An 18,840-nucleotide genomic window follows, 5' to 3' on the forward strand; every position below is an offset into this window, starting at 1 on the left:
CGCTCTTAGATCAACTCAACCTGTGTCATGAAACTTTACTCACAGTTTCATCCGGGGATGACAGCCCCTGTTGGTTCTAAATACTCCAGCTTCCTAGCAGTGTTTACATCCCAGTATACTCAGAAGGAAAAACAGAAAGGGGAAGTCTGATTACACAAGAATGAGTGAGGAGGGAAGGATATTCTACTTTTCTTAATTTCTCTCTGGTGTGTTTTAAATGTGCCGACAGATAAAGATGAATGCCAGATTGGAGCCAGCAAGATCTGTGGAAATCATACAGTGTGTCATAATACACACGGAAGTTTTTACTGTGTTTGCCTCGATGGATACCGAGCCTCCAACAACAACAAGACATTTATTCCCAATGATGGCACGAACTGTACAGGTAGACATCACAAAGAATCTTGACCACCACGAATCCAGAACTTAATTTTGTACTGCACAAATCTTTTTTTCCCGTCACTTTAGAACTTACTTTCTAAAACTGTATCAGAGAACTCTCTGCTGGGGTGCAAACACTTCTTTGACATATGGGTTCTAACAGCTATGAATTAGTTCCATTTTGCATTCTTTGCTGTGTTGCAAATCATTGCTTCACAGTCACATTCAAGCAATAATCTTTCCAGAAGAAGAACCTAGATTAAAGAAAATAAGATGATACTTTCCCCCGCAATGTCGTGTTTGTGTTACTTTAGTGTAGAGTATTAACCAGTTTCTTGATATGGTAATGAACTGTTGTAACTGATTAAGATACTTGCAGAGGTGGGATTTTTCTGGGGTTGTTGTAGCAGGGGGTAACGTTGGAAGCTATTTGTCAGGTAAAACAGAAACACTTTAAAAAGTAGCTAGCTACAAAATTGAGAGTCTCCTCCTTCTGGATGCTTGATGCAATGATAAGCTCCTTTGTTTCCTAGATGAGCCATCAGAAGCTTCAGAAGCTACATAGAACCCTTCATGGAATACTCTGTTGGTTTTAAGCTTGGGTCCTACATTAATTCATTGAACAACCCCCAATCTATTACCAAGTGCATATCTTTTTCTCTGAATTTTTAGATATAGATGAATGTGAGGAGTCTGGGCTATGTGGTCGCAATGCAAGATGTGTGAATACTGAAGGAAGCTACAAGTGTTACTGCAATGATGGTTATAAATTAGAAAATGGAGAGCATTCTTTTCATCCAGATGGGAATGTTATTTCATGCAAAGGTGAGAGTCTTTGGATGCTGTTTTTGCTAGCAGATAAAATCAGATCTTATGTGATATGGTAGTACCTGCCCTGACGTGTGCTTTTAAGCCTACAGGGCAGAGGCCCTCTCTCTGGACTTTGCCTGCTGCATGACTTTTTTTTCTTCTTACGTTCAGTTTGTTCCAATGATGTCTGGATGGTAGAGTTGACACCGGGTGTGATTTCTACAGGCTCTCAGCAGTGGTTCAGGTGCGCAGGGTCAGAGAAGCTTAATAATGCCATGAAGGTGATTAGTTAGTTTCTGAACAGGAAGGAAGTGTGGTATAATCCACCTGCTTATAGAATCAGACTGCATGAAGGGGAGGGGAAGTGAGGGTAAACAGCTGGGAAGAGAGGTTGGATGAATGAAACAAGCCTAGGGGAGAGGAATAATAAAATAATAGTTTAGCTATTTATCACATACTGTGCCGCCTGCATAAATAAACTGTTTTGTTTATCTTGCCTTAAAAAAAAAAATTGACACCATTCCTCCTTTCCTCTCTAGTGTAGGTTTTCACAGATGCAAAGTGCTAGCAGTGTAAGCTGTAGCTGTCAGAGTATGTAATGAACTCAGGCATCCCGGGTAGAGGGAACTGCCTCAATTATATCCAGCTGTCATTTCTGAATTATTGCAAGAACCGTCAGTAAAGCTCACTGCCTGTAGTTCGTCCAGTGTTTCCAACTGGAGTGATCCACCTCGTTTTACCAGAACTGCTGATAACCCTGCTTATCTGACTGACTTCCCCCTCTGTGACTGTGTCACTTACAGAGTCAGACAAGGGAGCCCTGTGAAGCAGCTGTGGTGAGAGGAATGTAGCTTTTGTACACAGGCTGGTTCAGTGAGATGGAGGAATTGAGGGGCAAACTGTTTCCTTTCAGCCAGTCTGCAGTGCTTCACCTTTCCTATACACAGGGAAGTAAAGCGGTGCATTGAGGCCTGAAATTTTCCTCTGCTGTCGAAGCATCATTCAGCTATTGCTGTAATGAGACTGGCACACGCAGAGCACCATCATATTGCAGTATCTCCCCTTTAGTGTTGTGAATGGCTCCAGCTGCATGTTAGTGAACATACAGCTCAATACCTGTATCCCTGTGTTCCTCCAACTGTGGCCAGTACAGTACAGCTCTTCAACTCGATGATCTCAAAGGTCTTTTCCAACCAAAGTGATGCTATGAACTCTATAACCTTCTACCCCTTTGGCAATCCCTCAGCTTAATCAGCTTGGATGTCTTTTGTGATGTGACCATCCAGTTCAGCTCATCTTAAAGTGGTCGTGTGTTGTGATTTTTGTACTGTGAGATCTTTTAACCCAGTCTCTTTGCAGAAATTGGATGTGGTTCCCCTCCTGAAATGAAGCATGGCTACATTGTGGGGAACTACAGCTTGCTACCAGGAAGTGCGGTTCGTTATGAATGTAAAGAAGGGTTTTACAGCAACGAGGGAAAGGTCTCATATTGCACTGCAAATGAAACTTGGGAACCTGCCACTTTAAGCTGTAAAGGTGAAAAGAGTATTAAATCCTTCTTAAATTCTTCATTAAGGGGGTTTATGCATGGGGAAGTGTGTTTGCAAAAGACTGTTTCCTCAATCCAAAAGATAATTTTTCAAGATCTGGCTATTTCCGAAAAAAGATGAAAAGGGCAGGTTATAAAATTGTGCCACCACTTCTTGTTAGTGTTATGACATTTTTCGATGCTTTTCCTTGCATTTTTACAGACGCTGCAATGTGTCCTTGCGCCTGTGAACTGGGGCCTAGACAGCAATTAGATTTCTGTAGCATTTCATGGGAAAGGCCACTGAGTTGGAAGGTATCAGTGACCACTCATGAAAAGAACAATTTTTCTGACAGCTTGTGAAGCTTTTTTCCCTAAGGTTGGATGTAGATGCAGAAGAGAGGCATCATACTGTCCCTCATCTCTGGATAGCCTTCATGATTTTAAGAGCATTTGTGCATGAGTAAACACTTTCACTTCTCTGAAGTGTAAAGTTTCCCGTGAGCATCTTCAAAACTTCCACATGTTTGGATATTCTAATCGTCCATTCTGCTGTAATATTACTGCCTACAAGTGTAGGATTTTGTGTTCCTGTGAGTAGTTAGAAAGTCTATATGTTAGTTAAATGACACCCAAAGAGCTAGCTAACAGAAGCTACACTGTGTATAACAATTCTGCAGGGGAGAACTTTCACCCTGAAACTTACCACTCAGTGAGGAGAGTTCCTTCTCTCAAAATACAAAAGCCCTCTTGGTTTCTAATTCTTTCCCATTTTCTTTTTTTTTTTTTCTTTTCTTTGGGAGTGGATAGAAATGTAATGTTTATATGTGTGTCTATGGGAAGTGAATAAATTACAGTAAGGATGCTAAGTCAGTGTCATTGGGAAAAGTGAAATATTAAGTATCACTAGAAAATTTGTAAGAAAAGATAAAACAATTCTATTTTTCATGCCAATAACTTAGTATTAAACAACTGAAATAACATTTCCCCCCCAAATAAATAAAGGACAAGGAGTTTGAAAACAAAAAGGAAGTGCCCATGGTCTCAAGAGGTTCCTAAACAAAGCTTGTGGAATGCAGTCCTTGTGAGTTGTTGGTACATTTGTTTTGTATTAATATTTTTCAGTGATTGCTTTTTCATGCAATTTTTCTATTTCTACAATCAAAGAGTAGGTCAAGTGGAAGTTTCTGAGCACTCTCTCATGGTTAATTGAAACAAAATACATCAGACACCAAGAAAACAGTCCATGAGTCTGAAATGACAAACTTATTTTCCCTTTGTATTGCAAGTTCTTTTCCTGGATTTTGTTCAGGACTTCTGTTTTTGTAAACCATCAAGTCTGATCTTTTTTTTTTTTTTTTTTTAGTATTAGTAAAGACACCTTTAAATAATTCTTTAAACTCTAAGAGTTTCCATGGTAAGTCTTTATTGCTAATTTAAGAATTCCTCCTGGCCAGGTGTAGTGTCATCTTTTTCAGGAGAGTCAGTAAGTTTGTCTTTTGTCTTCCCTCCTGTGTAATTTAGGAGTTTATTTTGTATAGTCGTGATGAAACTGGCCATTGAAGGTAGGTTAAACTTGGTGAGATGTGTGACCTAACATCAGGGTACTGTAAATGGAGCAGATCCCCTTTTTTTAAATTGAAATGTAGGTGTATGATGTAATGTGCCTTTGAAGAATAGAGCTTCCCTTGAATATTAATAAAATAACGGCTTTGAGATGAAAAGTCAGATAGTGTAATGGGAAGGTGTGATGTACGTGAAGAGGTGTAGTTGAACTCTTTGAGTGCGAGTGTTGTGTCATGCTAACATGAAAGCCTTTTAGATGATTGCTTACCTTAGGAAATGGACATCACATCAAACAAATTGTTTTTTATGCTACTTGACTTCTTTCTTCTATGCATTTGTAAATGACAACTTGGCATGTTTGTGAATAGAGCAACTATGACTATGTTTTGAACACCATGTAGACTCTTGCTTTAACAGGAAGCTCTTGTATTGTATGTTGTAACCTTTTCTATGGTTTTGCATCTTTCTGGTCGTGGTGCACTTTTTCAAATTTTCCTTCCTAAAGGCAGTGTCCATCTGACTGTTGCTCACTGCAAATGGTTTAGAGCCAGCCTGCCACCTGTAATTTGGTTTGTAAAAGCAGGACAATCTTAAAGACTAAAAAAAAAACCAGGACGTTTTCTGTATACTAGCAGCTAGGCTAAGGAAGGGGTCACAGATTTATAGCATACTATATTGAGAGAAAAGCAGAAGTAATTTTATTTGGAAGCAGCTCTGGAGTAGCTACAGCACTCTCAGTCACGGTGGGGATGTTGCAATGGATGTGAGGGAGTGTTGGTTTACCACAGGAGAAAGGGGTTAGTTGGTAATGATGAAGGAAATACTCGTGGGAGTGCAGCTGTCATTACTTCTGCTGAAGTTTATCTTCCTCTTTCTTCCTCTCCCTAGGTGTGGATTGTGGGGTTCCACCTTCTGTTTTAAATGCATATCCAGCATCTATAAATGGGACCACATATGGAAGTGAAGTTACTTACAGTTGTGTTCATGGTTACTTCATTGCAAGCGGCAATCAGACTGCAGTCTGTAATGCCAAAGGACAGTGGGATGGTACTGATTTGGTGTGCAAAGGTAAATCAAACCTGCATTCAGATTTATTTAGCATAGATACTGTTTCAGCCACCATAATAGATAGCACTCATCAAATAGAGACATCCTCTTCGTACGTTCAGTTTATACAGTCTTCTGACATAATGAAATTCAGTCACAAAATAAAAGCCATATATTGAACAGGTTTTTTTTTTAATCTGTGTTGTGAATGAAGTTGCAATTAACTGTTAAAAGTTAACATTCTAAGGACAAAATCCCAATGCATGTTTAGCATTGGGATTTCCGTGAGGTGAAAATTGAGCCTAAATTGCTGCCGTTTTTCTGGCTCAGTATCTACTCTGTGGTTGAAGCCACTACTCAGAAATTGAACTGCTATTAGCAGTTAGTGTTCCCTTAAAATTTCCCTGTTTCAGACAGCTTCCAGTTGCAAGCTACGATTGCTCAAGCATGCTGTTGTTATTTGGCATGAGTTGTAAATACCTTTTGTTACTATGATTTGGAAGAACATAGCCTAACAAGTTCGCCAAGAAGAAAAAACACAAAGGTACATTGAAAAAGTATTTTGCCCAACAAATTTTCTAGTGTATTGTTACTCGGAGCTCATATTATTACTTAACGTGACCTCAGGATAATTACAGTCTTTAGTTTTTACATTGACACTACTTCACTTTTCCATTCACTGGATGATTAGTATCTTTTCAGCTTAATCCAGCAGGGTTGAGTCTTCTGTTTAATGTAATCAAATGTAGTCATTTTTTTGAATGTGCCATGTCTATGTTACAGCGACTCTGCTTTTAGAATCTTCTTTAATATTATTCATCTGGGTCACCAGTCTGAATAGAATGTTTACTATGTTACACAGGAATGTTCTTCAGCATTTCTGCTTTTCAATCTGATCACAGGGTGGCCATGGACAGATAGCTGGAGTTCAGCAGCAGTAATTTTTGTATCTTGTCACATACTGTCCTTCTATAAGTTAAGCATATTTGCATGTGCATTAGTTGTTCTAAAGCTTGTTCTGATGTTTCATGATAGATAGATACATTCATACTTATTGGCATATGACAAGGAAGGTGGTTGTATTGCCCATTGCCTATCTGGTGGATGTATTACCCATTGCAATATATGTGTTTCAACTTTTCCTTTAAAAGTTGTACATATCATGATTCTATACACTTTGTTTTATCCTTGTTTGTTTTCCTTTTTTTGAGTACAATTTCAGAATTGCTTAAGTCTATTTATTAAACAGTTTTCTGCATATAAGCTGAAGTGAAGGTAAGATTTTAATTCTTACATTGTTTACTTTTATAAATTAAGTGATGCAGAATGTTTTATTGGGATGTAAAGTTCATTGTGGATTTGAAGGGGAATTCTAACCCTAAATAATATTCTTCCATTGATTTGATGTTCGCTCTTTATTCTTTTTTGTTCCCAAATTTTATCATCCAGCCCCTGAAAACAACTGAGCAAATGAATTAATTTATAAGTGAATTACCCCAGCTCTCTAACTATCTCTAAAGCAGGCTGAATAATCCATTAAATTTCCCCTTGGAAGTGCTCTTTCTGCTTATCTGTAGCAGCTTCTTTTTTCAAAGCTTTAATTAAGTCCTCCTGCAAAGGAATGCAACCTTTTTGACGGTATTCTTCCATGTCACTCCTTGGACCATGTGTTGTTTTTCAGATCTACTGTTACTACTGATAGGTAAAATAAAGGAATAAATAGCATGTGGGGGATAAGAGAGGGTTCTGAGAAGATAGATCCACTTGTAAAAATTTGCTTAGAAATCCTTGTTCTCAATTTCTAAACAGGACACTCTTCTGTTTTATGGTTCATCTTGAATGAATGCCCCACCCTACTAGAAAGTCTCCAGTCACAAAATTGTGTGTTCTAAATGGCTGGCCTTACATCTAGAAATCACTAGGAAGTGAAAAAAAGTGAAGTGTTGCTTGCTGGGACAATTAATCTCTCATCCTTAAATGTTTTGATATGCCTTGTCTGTTTTCATTTTCAGCTTTTGTTACCCTGTTTTTTCTGTTTCAGAAATAGACTGTGGCAAACCTTTGCTGATTCCACACACAGAAATGGTCTGGCACAACTCTACCACTCTGTGGAGCAGAGTGTACTATCAGTGTAAAGAAGGATATTATTTTAATGGAGACAAGAATTTTTCAGAATGCACAATAAATCATTCTTGGGAGAATATTACATACATATGCAAAGGTAAATATTACTGTAGGAAGTAGGTGTGCGGTGTGCTGTTTATTTAGTTTCTCATAGAAACTCCTTTCTAATTTACGACGTAGGGAATATGGTGGTACTTTTGGATGGAAAGGTCACGGAATAGAATGTTAACCATGCAACAATTTCTAGTGGATGTCACAGATATTTCTGTAGCTGTCTTGCTTTTTCTTTCAAACAGAAAGGGACTAATGCAACTGGAGTTTCATTGCTGCACTGAGAAGCTTCAGGTTTAAAAGACGGGGAACATACCAGAAGGCATTTAACAGTGTTTTGTTGTGGGCCTAATACTGTGCACTGCAATGTGCACTGCAAGTAGAGGCAATGGAATTCAAAGCTCCTTTTTCTTTTTTTTTGTTCTCTCATTATGCCCAAAGTAAAATTTGTTCATGGTTGCCTCTCCAGCCTAGATATAATTGTCTGAATTTCAGTCCAGAAGGATTAAGATTGATGTCCAGAAGGATAAAAGATTGAGTCCTGAGAACGGAGATCTGTAATGAAGGTGCTGTCATACTGTGGGCTTGGAGACAGGACGTACTGACATTTTAATAATAGCAAAAAAGTAGCAGATGTTTTGAACGATAGCTGTTGTGCTGCTTAGTGTTCTTCTGTGTCCTTAGAAAGAGGCGTGACAAGATAGCTCTATGACTTTCCATCTCTTGTTCTTAAGTTGCAGTGCTGTCTTTTGCAGATGGTAATGTTCCTGTAGCTTTGTAACATCCACATGTTTTTCAGAAGGGCTGAAGTGTGTGTTTGACTGCTACCACTTAACAGATGAAGCCTTTACGCAAAGAGTTGCCACTTGATGCCTCTCTTGCCTCACTTGATGTCTTGAGCATTCACTGCGAGTATAAAACATGTGAGATCAAATAAAATGAGCATGCAGAAAAGCAGTTCTTTCATTTTTTGTAGTGTCCTAATAAAAATGGAACTGCTGGTTTTGGAAGTTGTAATTCATATTTCATTTAGGCAATTTGCATAGCTGTACTTTCTGAATTGGTTTTGAAGCCAGCATTGTATGGAGTGGCTAAGTTAATAGTGTGTGTAAGTTTTTGCAATGCCGAGAGTTCTGCCTTGAAGACTTTAAAGCTTTGAAGGGCCTGAACCTGCAGGCTGCACTCACAGGATTACCACAAATTTCAGAAAGAGCTTTGCCAGAGGCAAAAATATAGATGCCAGGTTTAGCTGTTGGATCGGAGGGCCAAAACAGTCCAACTTATTGTCAAGTACAATGGAAAAAACCTTTTAAAAAATTAGCCTAACTAGTCCAGGCTGCATGAAAAAAAAAATCATGAATAGGAAATCAGAGGTCTTCAGCTTCTTAACTTCTACATTTTTCACACTTATTAGAGGTAACAAATGACTTTAAAATGAAATGAAATTTCTGTTTCGGTAATGATGCCTTTCAGACATATATGATCTTAAGGGTGTATGTAATTAATCAGTAATTCTCAATAAAATGAGAGAAATTCATATGCCATTCCAAAATAACTTATAATAGAAGTCAGAAAACCATTTGTCTTCTCCCACTTCCTGAAAAACCTCATTAGAAGTAGGGAAGTTAAGAATTTCCCGTGAGTGTGTTCTCTTTGGCAAATAATTACTTCTTCATTCCTTAGGCAATGATCGCTATGGAATGCCTTTTATTTGCATTGTCTGTTGGGTTATATAGTAAATGTGTGTGTGTATAGAAGTACATTTAATAGTAGCTGGTTTAAATATTGAAAAATTGCTTAACTAAATGACTTTTGGTGAGAGATGCTGATTGGATTTATCCATCAGCAGTGAAGTCTGGCAATAGTCAGCTAGATTACAGTCTTCCTTTCCCCACCCTTGATTTGTATACATAAACTCAAGAGACTAAAGTGTAGATGCATACCAGCAGCTAAATACCTGCTGTCTGGTATGCTCTATGTGTGAGTCTGGACATCCTGTACAGCTTCTCCTGGAAGAACTCCTTCCCCTGTGGAGTAGGAATGCAAAGTTTCATTTCTTTTCATTGCAGAAATGGTGTGCTGTTATTCCGGGCACACATTGTGTTGAGTTCTGGTGGCATTTCATGGTAAATCTGGGAAGTGTTTTTCAGACTAAAACCAAGATTCCCTTGTGGGAATAATGTTTCTGTTTGTTTCGGGGAACAGCTTTGGCTATAAAACACTATAGCATGCAGTGGTGGAATACAAGATAGTTTGAAACAAAAAGCTTGGTTTTCCTGTTGTGAGTTTCAGAGGAGAAATTGTCAACCTGAGCTTTTTTGGTAGTAATATTTATCTCACTAAGAGAGATTGTTCTGGGTGTAGGCTCATAATGGGACATAGGGTAACATAAGACTTACAGTTGCTTTTTTTATTCAAGTGAAAAGTACAAAATGAAGCCTTCCCACTCACGTTTTTAATCTTGAGTGGTTTACGCAGATAAGGTTTTTTTTTATTTATCATGGCTGTAGGAAGGCTAGAAAAAAGGTGATTTGTGCCTTGGCTGTCTGAGATGCTTGTTTCTAAATCTGCACTTGCAAATAGCACAGTGTGCAATGTATATCGTAAGCCATCACCAAGTCCATGAAGCATATAATTTCAAGAAGGGCTGGAAGGGGAACGGGGGTTGCCTGAAATGACAATGTGTAAAGGAGTTGGTTTCGTCTTTCATTGAGCTTATATACAAATGTTTGATAGTAAAAGGTCAGGAAGGGCTAACATAGGTGCTGAAATAAAATCTTTTCCCCTTGTAATGTGTGTAGATTGTGTGCACATGCATGCACCTACACATACACACAGAGCTTAACTTTTGAGAACTTACTTCTTGGGCATCCAGGGAAAGTTAAGATGAATTATGGTGAATAGGGTGCTTATAGGGTTCCCTTGCTCTCAATACCATGTGCAGCTCTAAAACTTTTTTTGGTACTTTTTCCAATCTTCTTCACAGTTCATGCACAAAAGGGGCAGTGTCAGATGCAGTTTTTTATGTTTATTGGACAATTGTTACGGATTTTTTGGAAGGAGTCCTAGAGATATCCTTGTCATGGGAGAGCTTTTTCACAGCACCTGATCTATCCTTTCTGTAACAATTGGCTCTAGTCCCAGCTGTAAGCACGTAGGCTGGGTTGGCTGCTGCTCATTATTCCGATCCTAGAAAACGCCTTCTCTAGAAAACTTCTCTATGTCTGTTTTCTTTGGAGATCGTTAGTATTCCATGTGGGAGATTGTTAGTATTCAGTGTGTTTAGCATGGATTGGTGTGGGTAGCAACAATGTGGTCTCTTAAGAAAGACACTTCGTCCAATTCCCTCATTTTTATCCAAGGAAAAGAAAATGCAAGTCCGCAGTAAAGAGTAATATCTCAATATTTAAATAAGCCTCAGTGCCACTATGCACTATATTATTAGAAATGTAGGGTTTTTGATGTATTAAGTGAAATATTTTCCTTGCAAAAGAAGCAGCAGCTGCTCATGGGTAGGAAAAGGCCATGGATATGTAAAAAGGCTGGAGAAGGAAATTAATCCAACCTGCACGAAAAGGTGATGCAGATTGTTGGTAAAGCATTCCAAAACTCAGGCAGCGGGAAATAGCTGTCATAGTCAGAAGGGAAGATTGACATCTGTGTTCCTTTAATAGTGAGTCTGACAGCACAGCAATCTTACTGCTCAGTTGTGAGAGCCCTCCAAAGTAGTGTTAGGCGGTAAGGGCTGTCAGCAGATTGTAGCCTTCTTGTGCATGGTGTATAGAGGAAAAGATGATCCAGTCCCAATGTGTTGTGAACTTGGAACTCAAGAAGGGAAAAAATCATTCCTCACACCAGCACACATCCTGTCTGATCCTGAGCTTGGAGCTTCTGTGTCATAACCTTTTGTGTGCATGCTCTTTATGTTACCGCTTACTGAATGCAATGTGAACTCTCCATCCTTCACTAAAGGTTAATTTTTTGTTTCAGAATGCTTCATTTTTCTGTGTTGTGACTCCCCATCCACAAATAGAGTTTAGCTGCGTTTCTTGACCTGTGGAGATTTTGTTGAGATAATCATGTAGAACTTGGGTATTATGGTAGTGAGAAGTACCTTCAAAGCATCAAGAGAATAAGGTGTTAGTTGGTTTTGAGCTGTTTCCCAGAAAATGGGTGTTGTATGCCAGCACTGAAAATACTAACGGCTGAAGAGGATGGAGGATATTTGCTAAATACATGCTTCAGAGATATGAAAGTATGAAAGGGAGAGCGGGTTTGTTAATCAGTCCAAAAACATTGCAGAAGAGGTAAAGAAGATTTTTGTAATGCAAAAAAAAAAACTTGGAAAAAAAAATCAAAATCAAAATCTGAATCCAGTCTGGAATAAACAGAGCAGGGTCATCTTTCAGGTGTCATTTAACTGTAGACCTATAGCAAAGATATTTTCCTTGCGACTGAGAGGAGTTAGTTCTCTTTTTAGTCTAGAGTTGTTTTCCCTTTGCTTTCGCTTTTCCTTCTTCTCCTATGCTTTATCCCTCTTCCCAATGACTGATTTCCCCTCTAGCTGGGGAAGTCTCTTGCGATGTCAGTTTTTATGTCTTCACTTATACAATAAGAGATGATATAGAAAGGCAGCTGGAATGTTTCTGTGGTGGGGGAGCATCAGTAATTTCCACACAACAATGAATGAGGTAACTGTCACTCTCCTAATTCTTATTCCCATCCATGTGTAAATAATTCATGTCAACAGTTATGAGTTTAATAGAAAAGTTGTCACTTGCATCTGTGGGCATTGATTCAAACTCCATGGTTCTGTAGGAATAAGAACATCAAACAATTAAGATAATTAAAGGCATCAGTTAAAAGGATCTGATTCGCCTGGGTTCTTGTAAAGGCCTAAATTGATATGTTAAATCCAGACATCTGGTAATCTGGTAATTTCTCTAGTTGCCTGGAAGAACGCAGGCGGGGTCTGTTTTATGGGAGGTGCTACTTCTTAGATCAAAGTGATGCAACCCAGTTACAATTAAAACATGCAAACAAAAGTGTAACTTTTTGCAGGGCTATTTAGGCTTTTGGGGTTTTGTTGATTTGAAGCCAAATGAATAATTACCCAGTTTGTGATGGCAAATACCAGTCTCAGGAGCCTCTTTCAGTGGGGAGTTGATCATGTGCATTTCTTGTCCCAGCCCATCTAATCCCATCTAGCCTGACACCCTTGATTAATACATCTTTCCTTTGTAACTATGCTCACAATTGCATCTCTTACGTTTTTGTCAGTCTGGTTCAATCCATGAATTACCCTGCTCCTGATTGTCTCCTGGTAACATTTTTAGACCAAACGAAGTAGTAAATCATTAGCTATCTGCCTGCTCCTTCCTGTGTGACTGTCTCTGCCTACGGGTTTGCTGTTTCTTTGTGTCTTTCCTCTGTGTAAAGTTTGGGGCTGAAGGTGAAAACCTGCTGAAATTTTGCAATCCTAGTTAAACTGGAAGCAGATATGTTACTAAAAATGTGAAAAACTCATAAAAACTTATCATGCTACCCTAAAAGGTACAAATACTGAAGATATGTCTCTGTAAAATAGATTCCATGTATACTTATGAAAGCTAGTGTGCAAGGGGAGTTTACTTGTTTGCTATGGAACAGGTGCGTTGAAACAGTCTGAGCAGAGTTCTCTTTGAAATGTTGCTTGCTCTCATTTCATGTTTGTGTCTGAACGTATGTGTGGTACATGTTAGTAGCAGATGGCATCTGCAGCATTATTCACAGTTTTCACAGAATCGAGCAAGCAAAATATTAAAAAAAAAGCTAATATTTGGATTTTTTCTTTCCCGTAAATTGCACATATGTATGGGGATTGGTGGGAAGAGCTCTGTAAGTGAGTTTGCACGCGTGGATGCTCTTTTAGCTGCTTGCAGAAGATGAAATGTCACATTGAAGCTGGTTCTGTCTGCTTTCTGGTAAATACCGTGGTTTTTATGCAAGTTCAAGAATCCTTCACTGGGAAGATGTATCTCTAGCTAGTCAATGTATCTCTAGGTAGTCAAGTGCTCCTTAAGCTGAGGACTAGTAGATTGTATATGTGGGAGAAGTCGTGTAGTTTTAGTGACTGTTTAGACACAGAGTTGTCTGTGTGTTGCATTTTTTTTCTGAATCAGCAAATAATAACACTGAGTACTGTGGCCTGAACTCGCAGAGTCTGATGAGGAAGGATTAAGGTAGGTCCGCACAGCACAGGGTTAAGGCAGAAGGGCATGCTGGTATAGGCATTTATGCACTGGCTGTGATTACTATGAAGATGTTCTCACACACTCAAGCATAGAGAGAGGCCCTCCTTCCTAGCAGAGCTTTTAAAAGTGGAGTAAAGAAGACTGAGACCTTCAGTCCTTGTTTTACTTCTTAGAATTAATTTCTTTGTCTTTCTTAACATAGTTTCTCCCCCTCTAATGCTCATGGGCTCTATTGAATCATGTTGTTGCTCACTTTTTGCATTCTCCTATTTCTGTTCCATTTACCAGCACCTCTTTCCTGGCTGCTAGCAGCCAGGTGCTGTTTGCCTCTCTCTACCCTCTCACAGATTGGCCTTTCAGTATTTAACTCCTCCCATGATCTTTTTCCACCCTTCTGCTCTTGTCTCCAGGCGTTTGCATGGCGTTTCTAGTACCTTTTCCCTTGCGATGGGAAGGAGATTGTGAGCGTAGCCTGGAGGTCAGTGGAGCAGCAGTGGCATCCAGTGGCCTTCCCGGTTAATCACAAATTGAAGTTTCTAGTGCTGAAGTATGGTGAAATTGAGGGTCTTCATTTCTCCCATCTCATTTTCGAGTCTCAGTGAAAGCTGTTGATCAAAATCAGGTATGTTGAAGATCTGAATGTTGCTGTCTGCTAAGACGTCCCACTGAGGCCAGGTACATACAATGCGTTTCACATTGGGAGTTCCCAAGCTCTGGAGGTCACTGGATTTCCTGGGAGAACTAAGCCATGAGGGAACCAGTTTCCTTCTAGGTGGGAGAATAGTTTTTTCAGAGATACCTTTGTGCCGTTACTGAATATGGTGTTTATGCTATTGGGATTAATGTTAAACCAAGCACATACTGTACAGTTGGTTATTCAAACAAAGTGCGTGTGATCAGTAAGAGTACAGGAGGAAAAGCAGTCTCCTCAGAAAGCCAAGGGCTTTGTTCTGGTGTTCGCTCTGTCTGTGTTACATCCTTTCATCCTCTTTCACTCCTACCTGTTTAGAGTGGAAACTTCTGAGGAAAAACTCTGCCAGCTATTCTATGGTTGTATGGTAATAGCATGGAGGCCTTGTCCTTCCAAGAGTTTAGAAATATTAATGTACTACAGAAAGAAATGCTGTTAATTCTGCCTTTTTCCTTCCAAGGAGCCCACTGTATAAGATTTCTTTCCTTGCCTGAATACCTGGAATAATACTTTTTTTTGGTTTTTGCTGCTTTATTTTGCTTTAGTTTTTACTTTTTATAAACTCATTAATCAAGTGCCTGATTTTCTTGCTGAGCAGTCTCAGAGACTTGTTGCATTCGTTTATTTCAGTGACAGCTTCATGCCCCTGTGCTACAAGGGGGTGACCCTGTAGAATGGGAATGAAGTTTACATATGGAGAAAGAGTGCTATGAGCTATGCTTGCTTTTACAGCAGGGCATTACACCAACTATTGTGTGAAAATTTCTGAAGTGTCTACCAAGGTTGTCCTATAAATCCCCTTCATTTTTTCAGCAGCTAATAAGGGCTTTTCAGCTTAGAATCCGTATGAGCTTGGATTTGTATGACCTTGGTCATGTAGTGAATGTAATAAGAAAATACGGTAGTAGGACAGAGGAGTGACTACTTGAAGCCTGGTGAAGGAAAGAAGAGGAGCAAATATGTTCACTGTCAATCTCAGTTGTGACCAGAAGGAGTTTTGTTCTTAGCTCTGGGAGGATACTTGATTATCTTGTCATGTGAAGGCAACTGCACTGTGTCTGATGACAGCAGTGAGAGAACTGCCTAAAAAAAGAATGAATTAGTTGATCTTCCTGGCTGTGCTTGTTCTTTGAGGCATAAGCCAACTCTGAGAGGTGTGTAAATAAATGCAGGTATGATGAGAGATGTATTTCTGGCTGCTACAGCTAGCTACTAGCTAGCTACTATAGCTAGCTACTCCCTACATGCTTAGTTCTTTGGGCTTCATTCTTTTAACCTAGTGTTTGTTCTGAAGAGTGTTTTACTGTGGCTATGTTATTTAATTTTATTATAAAACAAAGAAAAATGTTGACACCTTTTAAAATGCAACCCAAACAAGTCATGAACCAAAACATTCATTCAACTACAAAAAAGCTCTTTTCCAGTCTAACACAGAAGCTTTCTTATAGTGCTTTAATGCAGGTTGTTGTATTCAGAAGAGCATTTTTCCCCAAGTTTGTTGGCTTATTGGTAGCCTCTTTTTCTTACAGACAGGTCTTTTAAATCTTCTTGACTTTTTTATTTGCAGTTTAATGAGACTTCTAATCCATGAGATCCAGTGGTCTACAAAGTCTTCATTGGGGCATTGTTTATTGGCCTTAATTTTTGGTGGTGTAATGAAAGACTGACCAGGAATACAGGAATACCTATACATGGTACAAGTTTAATGTATTATGACTAGCAGGAACATCTGAAGCAGATGTTTGCTCTTTTGCCTGGATTAGTCTAGTCTGTAGTACAGTATGTACTGAAGATCCTTGTGTAAGAAACAAAGCTGTTACATATAGAATCATGATTCTATGATGACAGCTTCTTCCATTGCTGTCAAGAAACTGTAATGTAGTTTCAATGCCTTCTTCAAGATTTGTAAAGTTACTAGAATTGAAATTGTTCCACATAAAAATGCCTAGCAAAGTATTTTGTTTTCATTAGTCATGGTAGTTTATTTAATGCTGGCTGTCTGTGTAAGGACTTCAGAGTCATTAGCTCGGAACATGCTTCTTCAGTTAGCTGACACACTTAGGGGAAAACTTACTACCTAACTTCTGCCTACTTTGTTTTATTTTTCCTGAAAAAAAAAAACCAGAGAAAAAGGAAGAAATAAACAATTGCTTCAAACGTCTTAAGATTTGCATGAGAAATAAAAACTGTTTTCATTCTGTGTTCATGTTTTTGCTCACAGAGGAGGAATTATTCAGTAATTTGTCCATATTCAATGAAACGTGTGTGAAGTGGCAAAGGAAAACTGGAAGACTGGGAATGCAGAAAACATACACAGTAAGTGGGGCAGTATTTGAGATTGGAATTAGCTTTGTCCTGGTTAATTCTGGTGAGTCGGCAGTGGAGGTTTGTTCTTTGGGTTTTGTTGGTATGGTAATTTCTGTCACTCTTCCCAGAGAACTGCCTAGAAATCTAAAGGTGGCTGAATTAAGAAACAAATCCCTATCCTGAAGTTAGGTGAAAAATGCAAAAGCTGTTGGGCTGTTGGGGTCCCATTCCAGTAAATCACCTAAACATCTGCTTGAAACTCTAAGAAGCATTTCAGCACAGTTTATGTTTTAGTGAAATTCCGTTGCAGAGCTCAAGGTCACATTGACATAGAAAACATTGCAAAACTTGGGCTTTCTCCCTATCTGTGATGCAAACATTTCAAGTAAAAAGCGTATTACTTGCAGATACTGGATGTAACTTGTTTGAGAAATGCAAGGTATATTGAAATACTGTGCCTTGCTCAAGAGATTCAACCATCTTATATCTGAACATTTTTGAACTGTTTTTCATGGAAATCAAAAGCAACCTTGATAACTTCTATTCTTATGTTTACAGATGGCAAAAAAAAAAATTGTTAAGATACAAATTCTCAGAAACAAATAGTTCAGTCAGTGTTATTAAAAGCCAAACCAACATGATAAGAATACCCATGCTTTGAGAATGACAACATCCCAAGAAAAGTGGGGGGTTTTGAGCATGTACAAATGGGGAAAAAGAAAAAGGGGATTATTTAGGATCTCCAGGGTTGGTAGGTTAATGTGGAAAATACGTTTCAAAGTTGGGTGATAATTTTGGAAAACAACCTGCCTTTCTCCTCCTGTGTTATAAACAAATGTATTTCTAGTTTGAGTGCTTTTATCGAGCGCTGCTGAAATGGAAAAAACAAGTTCTCTTAACAGCTCAAAGCCAGTGCTTTTCACATAGCCAGTGGTAACTGGCAAGCTGTGGATCTCTCGTGTAATGTGTTCTGTTGCATGTGCTTTTGCCTGAATTCAGCTACATGCTTTTGCCTGAATTCAGCTATCTGCAAGACACTTTAAAACACTCAAAACAGAATGGTGCAGGCAGAGGGTGCATGCACTAAAGTTCAGAACAAAACCTGGACTACCTTGAGTCCAAATAGATAAGTTTTGTCTGTCCCGTCATCTCATACAAATGACAGGTTTCTTTTTCACTGCACTGGGATGATCTTAGCTTGTCTTTTACTGTTGTTTGGCATTCAGTCTTACTGCTGTTTCCATAGGGCAAAGGGGAAAAACTAGAAAAAAGAGAAGTAGCAAGCAGATGTAGCTTCCATCTGTGTGCTGTAAACAGGAATATTTACTGACACCTTACTATTTGTGTTGGAAGTGTTTGTAGGGTGGTTATAGATTCCTTCCATTTGTTGTAGAAATACTTGAAAAAATACTCATCATTTTAAGAGCCAGAAGAAATTAAAGATCTAATTTATTAAACCATCTTGTTGCAACAAAACAGTTGTCACCAGCCTATTCTTCTGATTGAGCTGATATTCTAAAACAGATGTAATCCTAGGTTTTTCAGGCTTAATTTAATTACTTTCTGAATTTTGGAGAGCTACAACCAATTGCAACATTGTTCTTGTTAATTCTTCAATAGTTTCACATACAGGGCCAAAGATGGGATGAGAAGACATTCTCAGAAGATGTGATATTTAACATCACTACAAGTGAAGATAATCCAAAGGTGTGTTTAGATCTCAACTCTGGCAGTAACTACGTGGTGAATATTACTACCACCTCTTCCACAAACATCGTCTCGGTTACAGTAGCAGTTCAAACAAAGGGTAGGTTGTGTTTCGTATTCTCTGTGCTTATAGAAGAACTTACTGTGCTGCAGAATTCACTGGTTTGAGTCTAGCAGACAGGATAACAGGCTGTCTCCTAGACTAATTCTTTGTGCTGACTACACACATGTAGCTACCCTCAATGTCCTCTTTTTTTCTGCATGATGTTTTTCTTTCTGCACACTGTGGTCATTCAATCTATGGGCAAACAGAGCAGTGGCAGTAAGCGCCCTTCAGAAAGATTTGGCAGACTTGCTTCTTCAAGATTTGTCTTCTGGCTGAGGCAGGATTGCTG

At 38.8% G+C, this 18,840-nt stretch overlaps 1 protein-coding gene across 1 annotated transcript in view; it reads left to right on the forward strand.

Annotated features, from left to right (window-relative positions):
- The window catches only part of SUSD1 (sushi domain containing 1), a gene marked incomplete at its 5' end in the record, with an annotated part of 44,210 nt that overhangs the window by 1,179 nt on the left and 24,191 nt on the right, over window positions 1–18,840 (forward strand). The window contains 7 exons of the mRNA XM_035890800.1: window positions 230–385; window positions 1,054–1,206; window positions 2,551–2,727; window positions 5,174–5,353; window positions 7,374–7,553; window positions 16,653–16,747; window positions 18,359–18,545. Of these exons, the coding sequence (XP_035746693.1) occupies window positions 230–385; window positions 1,054–1,206; window positions 2,551–2,727; window positions 5,174–5,353; window positions 7,374–7,553; window positions 16,653–16,747; window positions 18,359–18,545 (1,128 nt within the window). The remainder of the gene's footprint in view (window positions 1–229; window positions 386–1,053; window positions 1,207–2,550; window positions 2,728–5,173; window positions 5,354–7,373; window positions 7,554–16,652; window positions 16,748–18,358; window positions 18,546–18,840) is intronic.

The sequence above is a fragment of the Egretta garzetta genome, unplaced genomic scaffold (assembly GCF_000687185.1).
Source record: "Egretta garzetta isolate BGI_Z169 unplaced genomic scaffold, ASM68718v1 scaffold22, whole genome shotgun sequence".
NCBI classification, from domain to species: Eukaryota; Metazoa; Chordata; class Aves; order Pelecaniformes; family Ardeidae; genus Egretta; species Egretta garzetta.